Here is a 22061-nt window from a genome sequence, read left to right as displayed (position 1 = left end):
CACGTGTCCCTCATGACACGCAACCCTTCATATTCACACTACATACAAACAGAGGCACCATCCGTACAAAACACTTAAATATGAAATATCTGTTCGGACATAAATAAATAAGAGCCCTTGGAAGCCTTTAAAAAATCATGCTACGTTTTGTTCCGTGGACACACCAGATGATTTCAAGAAGTAAATAAAGAGGAAGAGAAATGAACACATAGTGCAACTAACATTTCGTATCCATTCATCACAAGTGTAACTTAATCTCAGCATAATTACCAAACACTATCACGTTGGATGGTTTCCTCTCCTCGATGACTTTTTGGACGGGCTCTAGATTAAACACGACTCCTTTTATGTTCTCTCAATCCAGAGAACTCCTTCCTCCTTTCATCCTTTCACCCTGTGTGAAACTGAGAGGATTGTACTTCAAGTCAGGCCAGTGGATTCTGCTGGACACGTTGCCAGATCTCCTCCCTTATTAAGCTGCGATCAGCCGCTTTAGAATTCACAACGATGCAAACACATCATGTGAAAGTCCACTCTGAATATTCCAGAAAAGAGAACGGAAATAACTGATACAAAGTAATCTTCTTTCATGGCTGTTTCATCAGGGTGCCTGTTAATTCCTGACCGAGGTGGAAAGGACTCTCTACAGACCACTGTGGTTGGTTGTGGGTCCTCATCTGACCACTAGGTGGTTCTGTAGTCTCACAGTGAAATAGGGGCCTTCTTAGTCGAGTCCTAAAAAGCCACCGATATATATATATCCTCTAAGGAATTCCCAGCAACCCCACCCCTGAACACTTGAAACTTCAGAGAGACGACATGAAAAGCAAAGGGTTGTTTGTGATGCTCTCTCGCTGTCGAGGCTGCGATGCTACACAGCAAAAGCTTGTTTTTGGCAAACACGAGTGTGCACGCTATGTACAAATAGCACTTGCACATTCAAACGGCATCACTGCGGGTCGTCGGTGGGGACAGGGGATGTGGGGAATGAGGGGTAGGGACAGAAAATAGCTTCATGTTCTTTGACTGGGTGCCTGGGTGGACAGATGGCACCGGGGTGAAAAGTGCCAGCTGGAGTTGACTGACTATGCTTGGAGAATGTTCTTTGGGGATCGCCAACCATCTGACTTTAAGGGCATTTAAACTGATGGAGAGAAATTAACCCATGTTTATTCATCCACACTGGGAGCATCGGTGAAGAGAGTGGCTGTATCGCAGTCGATTCACTTAGCAAATGGCTTCCGGGAGATGGCAACGGGGGATCCGTACGGAGATTCTGTTATCCCGTCGTCTCCACAGAGGTTTTGTATCCTCAAGCCCTTTATTGTCAGTGACGGAGAAGTGCTCGGTGAACACGCACAGGCATGCTACTACTGCGTGAACCTCCGCCGACGACTGACTCCTGTTATAAAAGTGGACCGTTACGCGTTTGTCAGCCGAAAAAAAGGAAATTCAGAGAATTCTTTAAAAAGTCGATAACTCATGTCTGCGAGCTACCATTTCACATTGAGGCCTCTATGTCAGTAAAATGTCCACATTTCAAGACACTAAAATGGCTGTCATTGCTTGTTTCGTGAGCAAGAGGAGTGAATTCGTGGCTATGCCAAGGGAAGTGGAGGAAATGCCGAAGGGAGGGTAGCGGGTGAACAGAGATGACCTGCGGAGGACACTGGGCTCAGAGAAAGACTGAGATTGGTGCGCAGGGCAGATTGTGGCTGAAGAGGTGGATGGGCGCCGCCGCGGTCTTCAGAGTCGAGTCTGGGCTTCAGGGATGTAGATCTCGATGCTGTCTGCGCTCTCGGTGGCCGAGTTTTGCCTGAAGGAGGCAGTGCGCTTGGTCTGCAGCAGCCTCCTCCTCGCTTCTGTCCTCTGGCGGTCCCCGAGGTCCAGAGACTTCTCCCTGATGGGTAGGGTGTGTCCACCAATGCGAGGCACCACCAGGCCCCCCGATCCACCTCCTCCAACCCCGGCGCCCCCATCCCCGACGCTATCGGCCCGGAGGCTGCCACTCACCCCGCCTGCTGGCTTCTTTGGTAAGGGAGGAGGGAGTTTGTTATCCTCCTAGCCCGGCGACGGGAAGACGTAGATACATGATGACAACGGACAGTGGATTTATCGTATCGGGTGGTGAACAAAAGAAAAGGTGTCGTATGAATGTGCAAAAAGGGAGAAACAAAGAGAGTGACGAACAAAAGAGAAAGTACACGCGTGAGGACGAATCACGGGCCGAGGCGTTATGAGAGACAAAAACCATAATCAAAGGAGAAAGAAAAAGATAAAGAAAAAAAGCATCTCAGCATGCATTGGCATCGGGTGACGTGGAAGGAAATGAAATGGTCGAAGAAAAAAGGTCAAACAAAAACAAAAAGAATGTAAAAAGAAAAAAGAAGAAGAGAGAAACAATTGTTAGTTTGTTACCAAGAATAATGTCGTCGATCAGTGACAATGAAGCAGACACGCTTCTTCTGTCTTAAAGCCGATATGCATTTAGACGTCTAGCGGTTTGAGACTCCACCGTCTCGTTGGCAGCTAAGCTCCTCTTGCTGCTCTGTGTTTTTACCGCCTGCGTATGGTTGGAGGGCACGGCCATCTGCGGATCTCTTCTGCACTCTGCCATCTTGGCTCTGGGAGAGCGCTGATGGGAAACCAGGGCCGTTTGGACCCCCGGGCCTCTCACCTTCTTTTCAGGCGGGAGCCTCCAACCAGAGTCCTTAAGCCTCTGAAGGTCCTGAAACTTGACCCTGACGTCCTCTATGTTGAGCTGGAGCAGGTCCCAGAAGCCCGCCAGGTCCTGAGAGGTGGGCTGGGGGTACGCCGATGGGTCCTGAGTGGCCAGGGAGACGGAACCAAGCAATACACACAGATTTGTGAAAGGGAGAAAGACATCGAACCCATTTTATAACTAGAACGGGCACTCGGTAGAGCGCATACCTTCGCATATCACAAGATTGGGCATTGAATTATGAACATGTTGGCATTAGTTGCATGCCAATTGGATACAAATTGACCGTGCTATGGTAAAAAGAAGATTTTGACCTATCCATGACCTTGACCTTGACCGTTGACCCGATTGATCCCGCAATCTAATCAAATGGTCCCCGGATAATAACCAATCATCCCACCAAATTTCATGCGATTCAAGAAGATGTTGACCTTTGGATAACAACCAATCATCACACCAAATTTCATGCGATTCGGTTTAAAACTTTTTTTATTATGCGAATAACACGCATACAAATAAATAAATAAATAAATACACAGCGATCAAAACATAACCTTCCGCATTTCCAATGCGAAGGTAACTAGAACGGGCACTCGGTAGAGCGCATACCTTCGCATATCACAAGATTGGGCATTGAATTATGAACATTTTGGCATTAGTTTCATGCCAATTGGACACAAATGTATCGTGCTATGGTAAAAAAAAAAGATTTTGACCTTTCCATGATCCCAAAATCTAATCAAATGGTCCCCGGATAATAACCAATCATCCCACCAAATTCCATGTGATTTAAGAAGATTTGACCTGTTCATGACCTTTGACCTTGACCTTTGACCCGATCGATCCCAAAATCTAATCAACTGGTCCCCGGATAATAAACAATCATCCCACCAAAATTTCATGCGATTCGGTTCAATACTTTTTGAGTTCTGCGAAAGATTTTGACCTGTTCATGACCTTTGACCTTGACCTTTGACCCGATCGATCCCAAAATCTAATCAACTGGTCCCCGGATAATAAACAATCATCCCACCAAATTTCATGCGATTCGGTTCAATACTTTTGAGTTTGAATAACATGCATACAAATAAATAAATAAACTAGAATGGCCCGCATATCACAAGATTGGGCATTGAATTATGAACATTTTGGCATTAGTTGCATGCCAATTGGACAAAAGGTAAAAAGATTTTGACCTTTCCATGACCTTGACCTTTGACCCGATTGATCCCAAAATCTAATCAAATTGTCCCGGATAATAACCAATCATCCCACCAAATTCCATGTGATTCAAGAACATTTTGACCTGTTCATGACCTTTGACCTTGACCTTTGACCCGATCGATCCCAAAATCTAGCCAACTGGTCCCCGGATAATAAACAATCATCCCACCAAATTTCATGCGATTCGGTTCAATACTTTTTGAGTTCTGATTTTGACCTGTTGATGACCTTGATCCCAACATCTAATCAACTGGTCCCGGATAATAAACAATCATCCAAGATTTTGACCTGTTCATGACCTTTGACCTTGATCGATCCCAAAATCTAATCAACTGGTCCCCGGATAATAAACAATCATCCCACCAAATTTCATGCGATTCGGTTCAATATTTTGACCTGTTTATGACCTTTGACCTTTGACCTTTGACCCGATCGATCCCAAAATCTAATCAACTGGTCCCCGGATAATAAACAATCATCCCACCAAATTTCATGTGATTCGGTTCAATACTTTTTGAGTTTTGCGAATAACACGCATACAAATAAATAAATAAATAAATAAATACACGGCGATCAAAACATAACCTTCCGGCATTTTCAATGCGAAGGTAATAAATAAATAAATAAATAAATACACGGCGATCAAAACATAACCTTCCGGCATTTTCAATGCGAAGGTAATAAGCCCAGTGAATCTCACCAAAGCCATGCACCGTGTGTAATGTGTGTTGTCATGCTTTTACGGTCAATCGCACAGACTCACCGCGCTTTGTTGGCAGAGGCGGAAGAACTGCTGGACCTTCTGAGACATGACCATCTGGGCACTGCCAACTGCGTTTCGTATCAGCTCAAGAACTGGCGAGGAAACAGCGCACAAGTCGTGTTAGAAATCAAAGAACCGTCCACTCTATATCCTTTTCTTTCTTGATCCCCGACTCACTCTCCTCCGGCAGCTCGCTCTCCTCGGCCTCTCGCTCCATGTTCTGGCACCAGCCCTCCATCCTCTCCACCTCCGTCTGCAGGAGGCGCAAGAAGAACTCTCCGTCTCTCATGCAGGGCGAGGCTCGGCCCGAGTCGGGCAGGCTCCGGGGGCCCTCCTGGGACGCTTTCCCCGCCCAGGCTCGTTCAGCGGTGATGGGCAGAGGGGAGTGGGAACGTGGAGGCAAGTGTGGGTGCTGGTGGGGCCGCGGTTCCCCTTGGCACGCCTCAGTGGGATAGCCGCCGTGGAGAAAGTCCTGGGATGGCAGAAGAAAAGGGTTGGACGCATGGTATTCGGACCGTTATTAATCGATATACCTCCTCCTAACTCGAATGTCTTAGTCGACAAGTAATTCCGTTGACCATTCGGTATGGCTGAACTACCTCGAATACCCACTGAATAGTATTTGCCCTCGCCTCCCTGCATGCCTACCTCTCTGTAGGCCCATTGCCCCTGTGTGTGGACAGTGCGTTGGCAATCCGTGAACTGGCTCGCCGACTCCGGCTCTGACGAGTGCCTCTGGAAGGAACAGCCGAACTGGAGACTCTTGTCCTGCGTCGGCACGGCGATGCCGAGTCCCGAGAAGCCCTCGGGGTCCAGGTCGGCCTGCACGCTCGCCGTCACGCTGTTGGAGCGCTTGAAGCGAGCCCGCCTGCAAACACGAAAGGGAAGTCACAGCGGGCCTCAGAAGCGACGCTCAGTCGGTTTTCTTCTCTTCTAATTATACCGGAGCGAGGCGGTCACGCTGTCGCGGCAGTCGCCACGGTCACGACTGCTCTTCCTGGCTGCGAAAAGCCCGGATGAATCCTCTGGCATATGACGCACCAGTGTGTGCAAATGTCATGTCAATGGACTCAGTGATGAGTGTTTACTCGATTACAAGTTAATACCCCACCTCCCCTTCTTTGCTGTCGGACGAGGCTTAAAGGTGCGCTTGCCCGATGTCACTCTGTCATCCTCGTATATTGCAGCGTGTCTGGGATATTGTCTACGAGGACACGCCAGCTCGGGGTTCGGGAACACGCGCCGGTTGCTCGTGCATCTGACCCCGTAGAACAATGCCGGATGTAGATAGATAGATAGATAGATAGATATATACTTTATTAATCCCCAAGGGGAAATTTGTCGGACGGCTGCATCATGTTGAGCGTATGATTTGCAGTCGTCCTGGTAACGGTCTCAAAAGGCGACATTCTTGGAACAAAGTGTCACAGGGTTCAAGCTGTGATGTCTGATGAAATGTTTAATGAAATAATAGGATGGAGCCTAGAAATCAACCAGAGGTGGCTGCACTGCTGGGCGCCCAGGAGATGGAGGATTTTTCACATTATGTATGAAAATTATTCACATAAATTACTGCGGAAAGACCAAAAGCCTCTTGATGAGGCCGCATACTTTGGGGCAATTAGCAAACAAGGAAATGCTCATCCTTAGTTTGCTACTTTGTGTGCATAATGATGAAAAGTTTAAATGGCAGGCAAAATAAACACTCTTCAAGTTGGTGAGAAAGTTATTCTTTTTCCCTGCTTTGATTTCCAGTTGTATTTGTATTGTATCCTGTCAAACTCTGCACTTTACTTTACTCAGCACTTTATTTTGTTTTCCCCCTGTGTCATTCGTATTAGTATTAGTATTTAGTTTTGTGTTTTATATTTATTTCATTGATGCTCTGATGTGCACCGCTGCTGCGATTTTTGAAATGTCCCCACTGTGGGACGAATAAAGGAATATCACATCATATCATACTTCTTTTACCTTTTGTCGTCTTCCACTTGGACCCCGATCGAGTGGACCTCTGTGAGAGCTTTGCTCTCTGCGTCTGAATCGGACAGAGTCTCTGAGCTGTCCACCTGGAGCAGAAGAAGCAGCGACCGCCACAGTCAGAGCGCGGATGTGTTTGATAAAACACGAGCACTGACGCTGTCGTACACAACCGGTCATCAATGAGACCTTTTCATCCATGCGAGAGTTTAACAAAAAAAGTCCTTCCTCACCTGCACAGCGATGGACGGCCTCCACTTCCTGCCACCGCGCCCGTCGTCCTGCCCCACAGCTTTACTCTGCACCATGCTGTTCTGAGGCAGAGACACCGACTTCCCCAGGCTGCCCCCGACCCTGGCCGGCCTCGGTGGCCCCTCCAGCAGACTGTCGGCCGAGCTGCTGTGTTTGGCCCTTACCCCCGGACCCCCGCCGTAGGGCACCAGCTCCCGCGAACCCCGGACCCCGTCGAGGCTCTCCGCCGAGTTACTGTGCTGTCGGGACCGTCCGGGGCCCGTGGCGGTGTAGTGACCTCCCCTGGAGGAGCGTCCCGAGGGCCCGTCGGAGCTGCCCAGGTCCACCGAGTTGCTGTGCTGCTTGGGACGCCCGAGGCCAGAGCTCGAGGCCAACGGGCCGCCGCTCTGGAAGAAGGCATCCTGGGTGGACTCGGTGCTGCTCTGGGCTCGCACCGACAGGGAAGACTTGGACATGCGAGGTGGGAGTGGGGGCGGAGCGCCTTTACGAAAAGGAAAGACTTAAGTGTCAGAAGAGGAGGGAGAAAGGAAAAGAGAGAGAGAGGCATAGAGGGCCGTTAAAAGCAAAAAGGTGCTATATCGACAGCGGGCAGGGGGGGCAGGACACTTACAAAAGGAGAAGACTGGATGGAGAAGGTGAAAGGAAATGGAAAGAGTGAAAAGAGAGAAATGTGTTGGGTTAACCAATATGGAGAGAAAGAGAGAGAGAAAAAATTACAAATAATAATAATGATGACAATGCAAGATGTGACGGAATGATTCATGAACAAAACTCAAAAGCTCCGTTTCTCTTCCCCAAAATAAATCATCCCTTGGTAGGACTGTCTGTGGGAGGCAGGGAGGAGCGACGTGGTGGGAGAGACACACTTGACAGAAGGGAAACAGAAGAAGTCTTCTCTGAACTCTCGTCTTGGGAAGATAAAGCAATTTCCTGAGAGAAGTATTAAAAAGAGAAGGGTGACGTCTCTTCCTCCTCCCTCACAGCGTGGTAGCCTAACGCAGCCGATGTGCACGCGCGCACACACACACACACACACACACACACACAGTTCATTTTCAGCAAATAAGGAATCGAACTTGAATGCACTTCTTTCAAAGCATCTTCACCAACAACCGGCTTGTCCCAGTTTACGGAGACCTTCACCGTGAAGCTCTCAGCTTCGGCGTGGGAGCCTGTCGGTGTTTGTGTCGTTGCGTTTGATTCTGTGTGTTCGTACTTGATGTATACAACACTTCACGAAGGCTTTCATAAATATCAGGGGGGATTTAATGGTCTAAGCTTTGCCATTTGAGTCCTGCGAGGTACTGAAGTGTCGCTGAAGTCTCCTGTACACACACACACACACACACACACACAATAACTAGAATGGGCACTCGGTAGAGCGCATAACTTCGCATATCACAAGATTGGGCATTGAATTATGATTAGCTGCATGCCAATTGGATAAAAATTGACCGTGCTATGGTAAAAAGAAGATGTTGACCTATCCATGACCTTGACCTTTGACCCGATTGATCCCATAATCTAATTAAATGGTCCCCGGATAATAACCAATCATCCCACCAAATTGTTTTTGTTATGCGAATAACACGCATACAAATAAATAAATAAATAAATACATACACTGCGATCAAAACATAACCTTCCGCATTTTCAATGTGAAGGTAACAAATCACCCCCGGTTTACTGTATGTTGGGCTTGAATAAGAGGCATAATTACAAGGATAACACAAAGAAAAGATCAGAAAAATACAAAATGCACAGAGTAATACATAAGAAAAAAGCCTGGGACTAGACCAGGATGAGGCGTGCAGTCGACACATAGACAGAGAGAGAAGCAGCCGGAGACACTGAGCTGTCATCAGAAGATTCCTGTACCTATTACTGAGCCCGAGAACCCTGCAATCACACCGTGGAGGGTGATGGGAGGGATGAGATCCAGAGAACAAAGAGCACACACACACACACACACACACGGAAAGTGCTGCAGAAGGATTGAAGGAAAAAACGAGATTGAAGGAATCGAGGAACAATTCAAGGTTACGAATTCAAATTGGATGCACACATTGCACGTATAGCCGTGCAACTAATGAGGGTGGAGGGTTTGTGGTTTGGTGTGTGTGTGTGTGTGTGTGTGGAAGAGCTTGCTTCTTGTCAAAATAAGCAGACACAAGCCGTCATCCAATCCCTTCTCACACCGTCTGTCCTACTGCGCCTCCCACCAGGTTGCCGCCACATAAAAGGCTCCCACGCCATCCTTGTGACACTCAAGACACAACGCAGACTTTGTGTTTGTCGGTGCGCCGAACCACGCACACGTGCACACACTCACCGGCCCCGGCCTTGATGCTTCCCTGGGGGCCCGACATGGAGAAGACGGTGAGGCAGTCGTCGTCCTGGGAACAGCCGGCCTGGATGGCCCGGACGTAGCTGTGGCTGCGACTGCGGAACACACCCGGAAGGTCCAAGGCCTCGACGGCTTGAGACTCCACCTCTCCGAACATGGTCTCGCACACGGCCTCGAACTGACGGTTCAACGTGTCTCCCAGCTGAAGGACGTAAGAGAGACACTCCGGTTTAATTTCCCACATCCCCCAAAACTTTAACGGATACACAATTCACACAAGTCACATTGTGTGGTACCTGTGTGCTGGTCAGCGAGCGGGTGTAACTACGAGAGCGGGTCTGGGATTTGGGTGTGGTCCGGCTGTTGGGGTACGGGTCGATGCACTGGTTACACGAGTACCTGAATGAAATAAATAATACACGGAATCAGCATTGCCGATGACTGTTACAACTTGAGTTTATTATTTTTGATTCACAGCTGCAAACACACATTTGATTAACCACAACTATCAGATCAAATGTCACTGGAACACCCTGTTCTGTTTCTCCTGTGTTCCGTGTCTCCTATGTCTCCTCCTGTGTCTTCTCTGTCTTAATTGTTTAATTCCCTGCACCTGCCCTCAGCCACTCTTGTCTCGTTACTGTCTGATGTTGTACACCTGTGTTTCCCCCCCTATATATTGTGTCAGTCTTTCCCTTGTCTGCTGTCGGATTGTCGTCTCTAGTTACGTGTCTGTTTCCCGTCGTCCTGTCTGTCGTATCTGATCCTGCCTGCCCTGACCGACGATCCTCTCCCTGCCCCTTTTGGACCTTGTTTTTTTGTAAACTGTTTTGCCTCATTAAAGAGTGCTTTTTTTGTTATTTATATTGCGTCCAGTCACTGAGTTGTGCTCTGACCCTTTGAGTGTAATGCTGCATGCCCATGTCAAATAAGAAAAAGTGAAATGCATATTTTGACTTTCTCTGTCGTAGTTGCACAATTAAAACATGTATGTTATATTCTCTGGGAATATGGAGGAAATAACCCAGGTTTGTTCTCCCAGCGCAATAGTGCAGTCCTAAATGAACAATGTGTACTCTTGTTTAGTTTTGTGTGTGAACATGTCGGTTTTCTTTTGAAATACAATACAGTGGGTAGAGTGGTGAACATGAATTTGAGTCATCATAATGTAATATTTCCCTTGAACACTATATCAGCATCATGGAAAAATGTCATCTTTCAAATGGAGCCAACGGTCAGTAATATAGCCACAACATAGTAACATAACATTCTGAAGGCCAGACGCTCCATCTGACCTTTGATCCATGCTGACAGAGCGTCTCAAGGCCTCCCTCTGGGCGATCAGGGTGGACTTGGGCGAGGCTTTGGGGCTGGTGTCCGAGTCAGCGCTGTCATCATCGCCCATGGCCTTGATGTAGCTGCCGCTCCGCATACGTCGGCACGGAATCTCCCCTCCGCCGTCCGGTGCGTCGCCTCCGTACCCGCCGCCCCAGTCGTCCGAAGGGACCTGAGACACAATCACAGGGGAGGATTAATCCGCAACACACAGTGAGAATAAGTGTACAACCATTCATACACGACAAATCTGACTTTTGGTTAATGGGTTAAACACTGAAAATGATTTCAAGGCGAATGTTGCTGGATACCACGATGGGCGGCGATGGGGCGGGCGTGGCGGTTCTTGTGTCAGCACCACTCTCCCGTGGGAGGCGTGAACATCTACAATATTCGGAAGAAATTAAAAAGCGGTGACAGCGCTAAAGCCCCCTAAGGCTGCCCCAAACAATCAATCTTATCTGCTCTGCGGCCCTCTCCAGGACGGGCCCAAGGCAGTAAGAGTGCATTATTCTTCTGCACCAACTGTGAAGGGAAAAGCAATTGATCAATTCAATTCAGTTTATTTGTATAGCCTAATTTCACAAATTACAAATTTGTCTCGGAGTGCTTTACGATCTGTACACATAGACATCCCTGCCCCAAAACCTCACATCGGACCAGGAAAAACTCCCAAATAACCCTTCAGGGGGAAAAAAGGGAAGAAACCTTCAGGAGAGCAACAGAGGAGGATCCCTCTCCAGGATGGACAGAACAATAGATGTCATGTGTACAGAAGGACAGATTTAGATCACAGTGTGAAGGAATTAGCGGTGAGATATTGCAGATGTTGTCACCGCGCCGTCGGCAGCTTCTTCTTCTAAATGTCGGTCGTTAAAGTCGAAGGACCTCTCGGAACAGAAAAACTTTTCAGTGATGAAATGTATTTCACACCTCAAACAGAAGGAGAGCGATGAATCAGACGTGCAGTCGCGGCTCGCGTGAACTCGGTGTTAAGACGACACCCAGAGAGCTAAATGCATGCTCGTGAACACGATGAGAGCACGCACACACACACACACACACACACACACACACACACACACACACACACACACACACATAGGAGATGACATTAAAGAAGGAGAGACAAAGTGACTTACAGAAAGTGAGAAATTCTGACAGCTGGAGAGACACTGACAGAAGCAGAAACAGCAGAAGCCGACAAACAGAGAGCGAATAAAAAAATTAAGAAAAAGGTCGGTAAGCAGCGTGGACCGATGAACGGGGAGGAAGAGCGAGAGACAGAAGCAGAAGAACAAACCGAATCAGGCTGAGAGCAGGAAGACAGATGGGAGGATGAATGAAAGTCTGATGAGAAAATAAAATGAAATACACACACACACACACACATAGGAACACAGCCAGAAACTAAAGAGGAAGAAAAAAAATAGAGAATTGATACGATAGGAAACAAATAAAATCATAACGACATCAGGTTGCCACTGTGGCCGTCGTGTAAAATGTATGACTTTTCATAGGTCAGAATGATTTCATAACTCTTTAAAATGTTCCCCCGGTCTGGACTGTTGCAGTTTTTCAAACGAGCATCAGACAAACTTTAATACATGAAGAAAGCTGTGAGAAATATCTTTCAAATACCCTGACTGTCCCTGGACCCCGATACATTATTATTCCAAATGCTTTGTGGGGGACCAATGAAATACACAGATAGGCAGCTCCAAAGGGCGAGACTGAAACACATTGCAGTTCTTGTCTTTAAAGATGCATTAGTTGCATTTATTCGCCATTTGGGGGAAACGGGAAAACATCTCACATCTCAAAAACTATAAATTGCCTTTTTTTTAATCCAGCAAAAAAAGGGGCTGGATGTTTTAGAGTTGCATTTCTGGCCAACTGACGAATGTAAATCCAACGTAAATTTCCTTTTAACTCTGACATCTCAGTCCTTCTGCGTTCTACTTTCTTCGTGGCCCCTCGGCTCCTCTCGATGTCTCCGTGTCCTGTTGGAGGGCCGTCAGCTTCGTGCTTCACACTTTGTTCGGAGTGGCTGATGCCGATATAAAAAGATCCCCCACCTCCCCACCTTTAATTGGCATCACAGCAGATGTGAATACCTATCTACCTTGGACAGATAATTATATTTCTGTGGAGGACCACTTGGTTCGGGATATAAATATGTGTGCCCACCATATTTAAAAGATGATTCAGCCTAATCTCCCGATCCTCCTGGCCTTCTACCATCTCTCTCATTTTCTCATGCTGCTCTTTCTCTCCTCTCACTTTGCCCCTTGGCTACCATCACCTCCTTTATCTCTTTTCTATCCCTGAGCTAGCTTTTCTATCTCTGCATCCCTCTACCTCCCCCCCACCCCCCTCTAACTTTCTCTCTCTCTCCCTCGCTGTTTCTGTCTTCATTTCACTCTCGCTCCATATTCTGGTTCGTATCATTCCTTATCTGCCGGACACAGGCCGAAGGGAAGGAAGAGGCTGTGGGACGCCTTGCGCTGTGATTGCCGTTGAGACCAGAGGAGAAAACCTTGAACATGACCCTTTGACTCGGACCACAGTACTTCAGACGTGTGAAGATTCACATTTTTTCTTTAATTCTCACTTTAAGCCGTTCACTTTTTTCTCTGCTTTTTTCTCTCTCGACGACCTACTGTGGGCTAGTTTGTCCATGTTATTGATGCAATGCCAGTTGAAAGCTTGGGAGTACAACAGTGTTGCCTCTCTCTGACATAAAGGAATGGCCTTAGCCCTTTTGGAATTGATTTGAAATGCAATGCTTTATGTTTCCGGTCAGAAGAATCACAATGTCTTCCATTTTCACCACTTTGAGATTTATAGAATTTGTGTTTGCTTTGAAAACCACATACTTTGTGATATGACAATGTTTTACTTTATTCTCTTATGTGCAGACGGTAAGGGTAGGCAGGATGTTTTCAAACCTTTAAACAAACTGGCATCACTGAAATGTCAGATATATATTGGATACAACCAGCAGACAAGAAGCAACATTATAATTCATTTGAAGTCATGTGTCTGGTAACCTGATGAATATTCGTCCAATATTCACTCTCACTCATTTTTGCCACTAACACTTGAGGGGAATGCAAAGCTCCTTAGCTGGTAAATACTATATGGCTATTAGCTCGTCGCAAACTGTGGTCTTAAACGTGAAGCCAATGCGTAGTTGCCTTAAACTTGTATTCTCTCTATCAGCCATCAGAGGGCGACTCCTCTGGTTGCAGAAAACTAAGTCAGATTGTATGGAGTACTTCTAAAGTACCTCACTAAACAGTTTGTGGTCTCAATTGTGTTTTCGTCTTCTAACTGTAACCTCTTCACGGTGGGTTCGTAAATTGTAACCTTTAAGGTCATTTAAAAATGTCTTAGTCAGCACTCAACCACAGCCTCTCCTCACTTGGCAAAGGCAAAAATGCCAAACTCAAGGCTTCACAACTGAAGGGTGATGTCCCCACGGACTACGTCCACTTTTTAGGAAACTGTTTATGAGAACTTAACTATAAAACAGGCCCTACAAAGCTTCTGATCACCTTCTTGATTTACAGACTGAAACCATTGTCAAACCTTTGCCTCCAGAGAACACGGCTTCCGTTTGGAGCTGCTTGTCCTGAGGTACCGGTGGAGTACAACTCAACAGCTCTTTATCTGCAGCTCCAGGAAGCGGTCTCCTCTGAAAGCCGTGGATGAATCTGCACATCCGAGGGCAGCCCAAAATCCCCCCACCCCCACCGCACCTCCCCTTCTCACCGAAACGTCAAGTGACACATGGAGATGTGAGTAAAGCTGCAGTGGGGGAGTTCATTCTGTGGCCCTGAATTGTCCCGAGGTGTGAATGTGATGCTATAGCCTCGAGCACCGAGGTCAACGATTCGGGGGTTTGTCCTTTGGAAACACGAACACGCGCACGCCCGCTCCCTCTGTCTCGTCCGTCAGCAGACCTCAGCTTCTGTCTCGAGGATGAGAAACACACCGGGGACTCCTGTGGCTACCGGCTGCTTCCGTAGACACACAGCCTGCTGTGGCAGCGCTACCTCAGCACAGCTGGAGGTTTGCGCGGGAGTCTTTGTGTGCTCATGCGAGTGTGTGTGTGCGCTCTTTCAAATGACTTTGCACTGGAACAAATTTAGTTTTTCATCTTATGGAATTCATAGAAAATGAGGGCAACGGGGGAAAATAAATGTATGTGTTGGATTCGGATATTAATCATGGCAACTGGAAGACAGCCTGTTGGGAGGGACATTGAATATTTATGTGGGTGACAATCACTGTGATTCACAGAAAAATCCCAAGTCCATTTTACAAAGCCTTTTATATAGCCTTTTAGTGAAGGGTTTTACAAGTCAATTAATACCTGTAGGAGAGTGTCAGTGTCCCAGGGATATATGAATCATGTTGGAACATATGCCTTGGGGAAAAGAAAAGTATTTAGAGTGTGCATTCATTTTCATGGATCCTCTCACTTTTCCTTCAATTTGGGATGAAAACATTTCAAGTTCCCATCATGCCTCGACAGAAGATTTTAATTGACGATTATAAGGAATGATGGGAGATTAAGAAAGCGCTGTTTCAGATTATCTTTGCCAAACAGGTTCTGTTTATTTTTGGTTCTGTTTATTTGTTTGTCTGGGTGAATATGGAACAACTACTGGCCCAATTTTGATGAACTTGTCGAAAAAGGTGTGGCATCGGCCATTACATTTGGGAGCAGATCCGACCCACAGGATGTACGAAAAACACATTGCGAGATTGGAGTAGGTATGCGTTTTCTGAGTGCCCTTTTAGTTTTTAAATGTGTTATTGGATGTCCTCAACGGACAGATATAACTGAAACATGCACTCTCGGTTGATTGAGTTTTGACTCAAAAAAAGAAGCCGTGACACTTTTTATGAAGCTAAGAAATAACCTGCATGAGACATGTCAGCTTGAGACATACTGTATTCCCTCGACACACACACACACACAGACACACACACACACACACACACACAATCATTCCACACACCTGCAAGTAGTGGAAGGTCCTCTCCTTCAGCGTACTCTCCAGGGGCACCAGGGCTTTCTTGTAGCCTCCTCCCCTGGTAGAAGGGTACACCTCTCTGGCCTGACTCACTGTCATGGCTGACCAGGTGCTTCTTTTCAGGGACTGGTCTTGGTGGCTGTGATGTCCCCCTCCTTCACTTCCAGCCAGAGCCAACGTGGTACAGGCCATGCACTCCCCAGGTACCGGCCCACCACCACCGCCACCACCACCACCACCACCACCACCACCGCCGCCACCGCGCTCCTTGGGCCTCTTCATGGTGAGCTCCTGGATCGCTGCATCCAGGCTCTCGTGTCCGCTGGGATAGGCCCGCCTGCCCCCACTGACCAGGAAGCTGCTGTCGCTGTCCAGGTTGTCGTCAGAGCTCCACCAGCCTGCCGTCCGGCTGCGGTGGCGCCTGCCGGACTCGTGCCGCGAGTCTCCGCTCTTGCTTCGCTCTCGAGACTTGCTCCTCCTGGTGGAGCGAGGCTGGTGACCTGAATAGTGGCCTCCGCCATCCTCTCCTCCACTCCTGTGGCCTCCTCCTCCTCCTCCTCCTCCTCCTCCTCCTCCTCCTCCCCTCCCCCTCCTCCTCCTCCTCTCTCGCCACGGTAGTCCCCGCCTCCTCTCGTGCCATTGTACTCCCGCTTGGTCGGCGCCTCCAGAGAATGGGACTTGGCGAAGAGGCGCTGCACAGAGTTCACCAGGTGGCGGATACGCGAGGGGCTCTCGCTGCGGGGCTCAGCGCCCCCGCTGGCGCTGCGCTGGTACTGCAGCGTGTGGAAGCCGTCGGGGTGGAAGGGCTTCTCGAACTGGTCGCTCGTGTTCGGGGGCGCGCGGTGCATCTTGCCTCCGTGGCCTGAGGACAGGCACTCTTCGCAAGAGTCAAGCGACTGGAGAGGCGGGTGCTGGCTGGGGTGGGAGCGCGGGAAGGTCCCCCCTCCAGAGTGGCTATGGGAGTGGGAATGGTGCCTCTCCAATGCCAGGGCGTCAACCGGACCTCCGGGAGGGTAATAGTGGCCCTCGCTGTGACCCTGGTAGTAGTCTCTGCCCGGGCCGTCACAGTCCTCAGGCGGGCATTGGCAGGGTCCTCCTCCGCCACCACTGGAGGAATGCTGGGACATACTACGACTGACATGGTACCCTTTCACAGGCGCCGGGGCGTGGTGGGCCGTCCGGGCCGAAAGGGGGCGCTGTGGGCGTGACAGGGCTGCTCTGGTCTCACCTGGGGGGGCAACAAAAAAAAGGGGAAACAATGTAAGCCTCGTATCCGCGAAGGCAGGAGTGAACACATTGTATTTACGAGCAACAAGAGGAACCGTGTCAAATAATCGAATCAAGTGTTCTGCCTTGCGATCAGTAATATTTGACCTTCTCATGACACAACATACCTGTTGTTAATGAGAGGGTGTTGCTCAGTGCTGCAGTCACTCTTTCGTAGCCGCGAAGACTTTAAGTTTTCTTCACAGGCACAACAAGTACACACTAAGTAATCACTCAGAGCAAACATGGTGGTGGCTTTAAAAACAGAACTCTGAGTGCGTACAGCTCTAAATAACATGTGTGTGTGTCTGCGTGAGACGAAAAGGTGGTCGAAGCAGTGGAGTGTAATTCATGGTCTGACTTACAAATATATCACAACAAAAATAAATGGACTTTGCAGATTGATGTCCAGATTGTTTTCTCTCTTCCATCAAGTGGCCTGTTAAATTGAAAGTGAAAACAATGTGTTTTTCTTCGTCTGATTAGCATTTTTATTGATGTTGCACTTCATTTTTTTACCCAACCAAAGACAAAGAGTGCAATAGTAAGCGCTCATCCCGCAGGCTGCAGTCAGGGTCCGCTTTCTTCTTTTCATTCATCTCAAAAGCTGCACGGCTGATTAATCAAGCTCATTAGCCTTCTTTGTTTCTCAAGGTGTCGGTTCGGTTTCTGCCTCAAACCTCCCACCGCTCAGCCCCTCTCGCTGCTCTCTCCGTTTTATCGTTTAATTCACGTCCCGGCGCTCCATGATGTCGTCCGTCGCTCGTCTCCCTCCGCCCGTGGCCGCGGGGAGTCTCGCGGCATCCACATGATTTACAGCCGAGGAAAACAGCGCGCTTATCGATCACCTGCGTCCTAATGCGAGGGAGCCGGAGAGCGACGGCAGGCGTCCAGGCAAACTCGCAAACCTCTGTGCTATCAATTACATATTGAATTCCCCGATTTGAGTAAACCCGCCGAACAACAACGCGAACGCCTGATATCCAGGTGACCAGGCAGAAACCAGTCCTGCTGTGGCCTCCGGGGACGAGGATGGGATCCTCCGCACAAAACAAATGGCAGAAAATGAAATCAATACACCTTGCCGAGCTCAGAAAAAAGGTGGCACGATGTAAACCATATCACCCACACAATAAAAGTAAAAGTAAACAGACCGCACACAGCCTTTCTCTGTGTTGCCTTTTCTTTTTCAACACACGGATAACAACTGTGATTACGTTCCAAATGTGGTAATCATGTGTTTAATTGGACTGGCATTAATTGCTGCTCCTGTAATCTCATCCTCAATCAGCCACGTTCTCCACTAACTCTATAATGAATCAAGGGCACACAGTTTGCTTATAACGCACTCTCGCATTTCTAGATTTGATTAAACTGAGATGAAATTACCCGATGAAAGCCGGAATCAAGCCGCTCGGCTGGATGTTTTTTCACCGAGCTCCCGCGAAAGTCTATTTGCGCCGGTGTTCGTCGGCTTCTCACGCAGAGATGAGAGATAGGGGACAGATGCTGGGATAATCGTGAACTAGAGCGTGGCCTGTTTGCCTTGATTGGCTGAATGAGAGCTGCCACCCAGGAAGCTCACCCACATCCGAGCCGTGTCATTGGTGTCGCCGTGACGACGGGCCTTAGCGAGTCAGCATCCCACCGTGGACACATTTCTGACAACCGTGGCCCCCGGGGCTGATGGGGCCCGCCGCTTACTCGTATACGCCGAGGACACGCTTTAGTCAGAGGCGCACCACGGCTGACAGACACTAAATGTAAGTCAACTGCTTTAGGAAGTCTCAAACCTTTTTATCCTCCTTTGGAGGCTGTAAGAGAGGGGAAAAAAAGCTCAATAAATGCCGTGACATCACAGTTTACATTTTCCTCGCACAAAAGGTTAGTCTTAGATATAGAGTTAAAAAAAACGACGACAGCCTGGATAAAAAAATATGTGCTGAGAGGGATCATTTTGCAGTGTGTCATACTGGCATGTGTGCGTCCCCGTTTATGAAGTGAGCAGCGCCGCTCCGCCCGGAGGAGTAAATTAAACCATGTTGTGTTTATTATGAAGTCGTTGGCTTTTGGAGCAGGCTGCTGGCTCGGAGCTGTCAGTCAAAGGGACACACACACACACACACACACTTACACACATGCGCGCGCATGCCTGAATGTGTGTTTTCTCTCAGACAACTGAAGAGATAGAGAGGTAGAATAAAACGCTGCCCAACGTCGGCTGCTTCTTCCCTTTATTTCCCTCTCTCTATCCATGTCTCCTCTCCTCTCAGTCTCTCCTCCTGACCTACTTCTATCCATCCCTTCAGTCATGTCTCTCACTCCCTAGGCTCTCTTCTTTTCTCTTTTGCTTTCTTTTCTTCGGCCCGTCAGTCCTGCGTCTGTCAGCACTTCTCCGTGTTGAGTTAATTACAAAGTCTGTTTCCATTCTTCACCTCTCGGCTCATCTATTTGTCATCCATCGGTGTTTTCTCTTCTTTGTTTCTTGGTGGAAAATGTAGGTATTACGGTCATATGTACACACGTGTTATACACCCAATACTCTGGGATTCTTGTTTTTGCACAATTTCAGGGATCTTTTCAAATCTAGTTCCTTTTCTTTTTTTGCCCTGCACTTCTTTTGGTTTTCTCACTACATTTCCATTTAATTGAATTCACTCCCGCCTCCTCTCCGTGTCGGTCGACATATTCCGTAGCTGCCCAGTAGGGAGTTGGAGCTGTACAACACGCTGTCGTTGTTTAACACCGCTTGGCATCAACGAGATTGTTAAAGAGGCTTCAATCCGGAGCTGCTTCTTTTCAAATATTCATGCGATGGTGCCAGCTGCTCTGACCCACTTTGCTAACAGCTGAGTCTGCCGGCTCGCTGACATCTCTGTGAGTTTCACATCAGTGACATACTGTACATTCAACAGCTGATGAAGGTTTCTTCACATATTTAAGTAATGTTATTGCCAGTGAGGAAGAGGTTTGGTGGATGGAAACACTTTCACGAGATTCGACCTGAATAGTGAGCTGATTGCCACACAGCTGTGAACACCACTGTGAAGCACGAATGAACCGGCTGATGGTAAAAGATGTCCGAAACTAAACATTCAATTTCATCTCCAATATTTCAAGTCTTGAATTTTAGACAAAGAACAATTGCAGGGCTCTCAAGTTTTGAAGACAGGCAAGAGTGACATTTCCATCAGCACCCCCGTAGTTAGCTCAGTGTAGTTCAGCTATTAGCTTGGCTTAGCTTAGTTTAGCTCAGTTTAGATTATCTAAAAGACTGGACGCAGTAGGAAACCACATAAAATCCACCATAGGCTACAATAAAAAGTCTCAAAAGCACATGTTGTCTTATGAGGGTTTGTGCGCTAACTTCTTCAAGGCTTGTCTCCCCGCGGTAACCAACGTGGACTCCAAGAAGAGCAGCTGTGCCAAGCCAAGAAGTAATCCTACAATACAAAAAGCTATTTCCCTAACATAAATACAATGTCATAAATGATTACTTTAAATATGGTTTAGAGTGGGAGACAATAACAGACAATCATTTGCACGAGGCAGCCACGGCCTTTGCTTTTCCTGAAACGCTGCATGGAAGTGGGCATTGTGTTCCGAACAGCATCTTTGTTTTACTGCAGATGCAATGAACGAAGCTCCAGCGTGTTCAGGGCGAGATATGTCGACTCGTTTGAGAAGATGAGAAGTGGAACAGCCCTTATAGAATAGGAGTCAGACAATGGGAAAGTTTTCATCAGTCTGGCATCTGTATGTGTCCGTACAGTAGACTTCACAGATGCTATTAACCACGGGAGCTGTGCACATCCATGATAGGGATTGGGGTAGACAATAGTGAAATGTATACAAATGGGAATGGAAATAATAGAGGACTGGCTCAGCTGTCTGTTGGCCGGCACATGCTTCCTCTCCAGCCAGAGAGACATGCATGCTGGGAAACTGGCAGGGGGGCAGATTTGCTCGACCCGGCTTTTAGCCATGAATGATCTATTTCCCTTTTTTTCCACTGCCTTCTCACTCTCTCTCTCTCTCACACACACACACACACAAACTCAGCCGGCTGACAGCCGTAGCTATGATCTAAAAATAATCAAAGATAATGGGGAAGATGGCACATTTTAAGGGTGCCCCGCTGAAGTGGACCCGTAAAAGATGACTGCAGCAAGGCGGCTGCAGCTCGTCAGCGCTGCACATACCGAACATGCTCGCGCTCTCACAGTCTGGACACGAACAGGTGTCGGTGACTGCCAATTGACTCTCGCTTGACATGTCGATGAGAGAGAGGAGGGAGAGAGGAGGATAGTGGAGCCCAACATGCAGGAAGAAAGACATGAGAGGAAATGTTGGAGTGAGAGGCTGAGAGAGTGTGAGAAGTAATATGTGTGTGAGAGAGAGAGAGATGATGGCCACAGCACTGGGGAAATATGCTCCCATCTTGAGGGCAAAATTGAAGAGTGCCGAGGGGGCAATTCCTCTATCCTGCTCTCCTAGTCTCCTCCCCCTCTTGCTCTGTTTTCCCATCTCTCGTCCGACTCATATTCTCCTGCAAAACTGTTTTCTTTTCATCCTCCTCCTCCTTCCCTTACAACACGTTTGGAGAAAACAATGTTCAGGATTTTTTATCACCCTCATAAGCCACAACTGGACTCAACGTCTAGATTTTCACAACTAACCTTAACGTCTACAGAAACTCTAAATCACACTGATAATATCAATATGTGTTGTGTGTCTTTTTAAAACAGCCTTTCAGCCCACATTCATCAACTTGTTTAAATGAAAATGACGGAGAAACAAATTTCGCATAACGTTGTATGTTTACAGCTGGAGAAGGCGTCTGACTGTGACTTAATGAGAAAGGAAATACCAACAACACTGAGCAGAGTGCTGCTCGATTGTAATTGGCCTGCCTCACTCCTCTCTACCTCGGTGGAGGTGAGAGGACATCGCTGGGGATAAAAGACACCGACGAACACAGATCACAGGCAAGAACGGGCTCATTCAGAGTCTGTCATTCACGGCATGTTAGGCCTTAACCTTCTGGAAGAGGATGCTCATCATTCAACGCATACGCCCATGCACATACACTGTAGTTCCTGTGCCCTCCCTCCTCATTCCTTCCAT

The 22061-nt window shown here is 47.8% G+C and overlaps 1 protein-coding gene across 1 annotated transcript; it reads right to left on the bottom strand.

The window, feature by feature from the left end:
- Positions 1-1440: 1440 nt before the first annotated feature.
- Positions 1441-16795, bottom strand: dlgap3 (discs, large (Drosophila) homolog-associated protein 3). The gene is made up of 12 exons (XM_056410825.1): positions 16282-16795; positions 15654-16228; positions 10581-10792; positions 9582-9684; positions 9271-9487; positions 6920-7437; positions 6681-6775; positions 5358-5577; positions 4887-5181; positions 4710-4801; positions 2678-2824; positions 1441-2061 (listed from the first exon to the last, which is right to left on the bottom strand). Exons 1-12 carry the CDS (start codon positions 16793-16795, stop codon positions 1747-1749), a joined length of 3303 nt encoding a protein of 1100 aa, XP_056266800.1. The 3' UTR covers positions 1441-1746.
- Between the last annotated feature and the right edge of the window lie 5266 nt (positions 16796-22061).

The sequence above is a fragment of the Pseudoliparis swirei genome, chromosome 1 (assembly GCF_029220125.1).
Source record: "Pseudoliparis swirei isolate HS2019 ecotype Mariana Trench chromosome 1, NWPU_hadal_v1, whole genome shotgun sequence".
Taxonomy (NCBI): domain Eukaryota; kingdom Metazoa; phylum Chordata; class Actinopteri; order Perciformes; family Liparidae; genus Pseudoliparis; species Pseudoliparis swirei.
The sequence above is the reverse complement of the archived record's forward strand: the minus strand, read 5'-3'. Positions and strand labels throughout refer to the sequence as shown.

Coding starts and splice junctions, on each gene's coding strand:
- dlgap3 (XM_056410825.1), bottom strand. CDS start 16,795: ATGTCCCAGCATTCCTCCAGTGGTGGCGGAGGAGGACCCTGCCAATGC. Junction 9,488..9,581: donor GCTCGCTGACCAGCACACAG/GTACCACACAAT, acceptor TACGTCCTTCAG/CTGGGAGACACGTTGAACCG. Junction 4,802..4,886: donor GAGCGAGCTGCCGGAGGAGA/GTGAGTCGGGGA, acceptor TTTCCTCGCCAG/TTCTTGAGCTGATACGAAAC.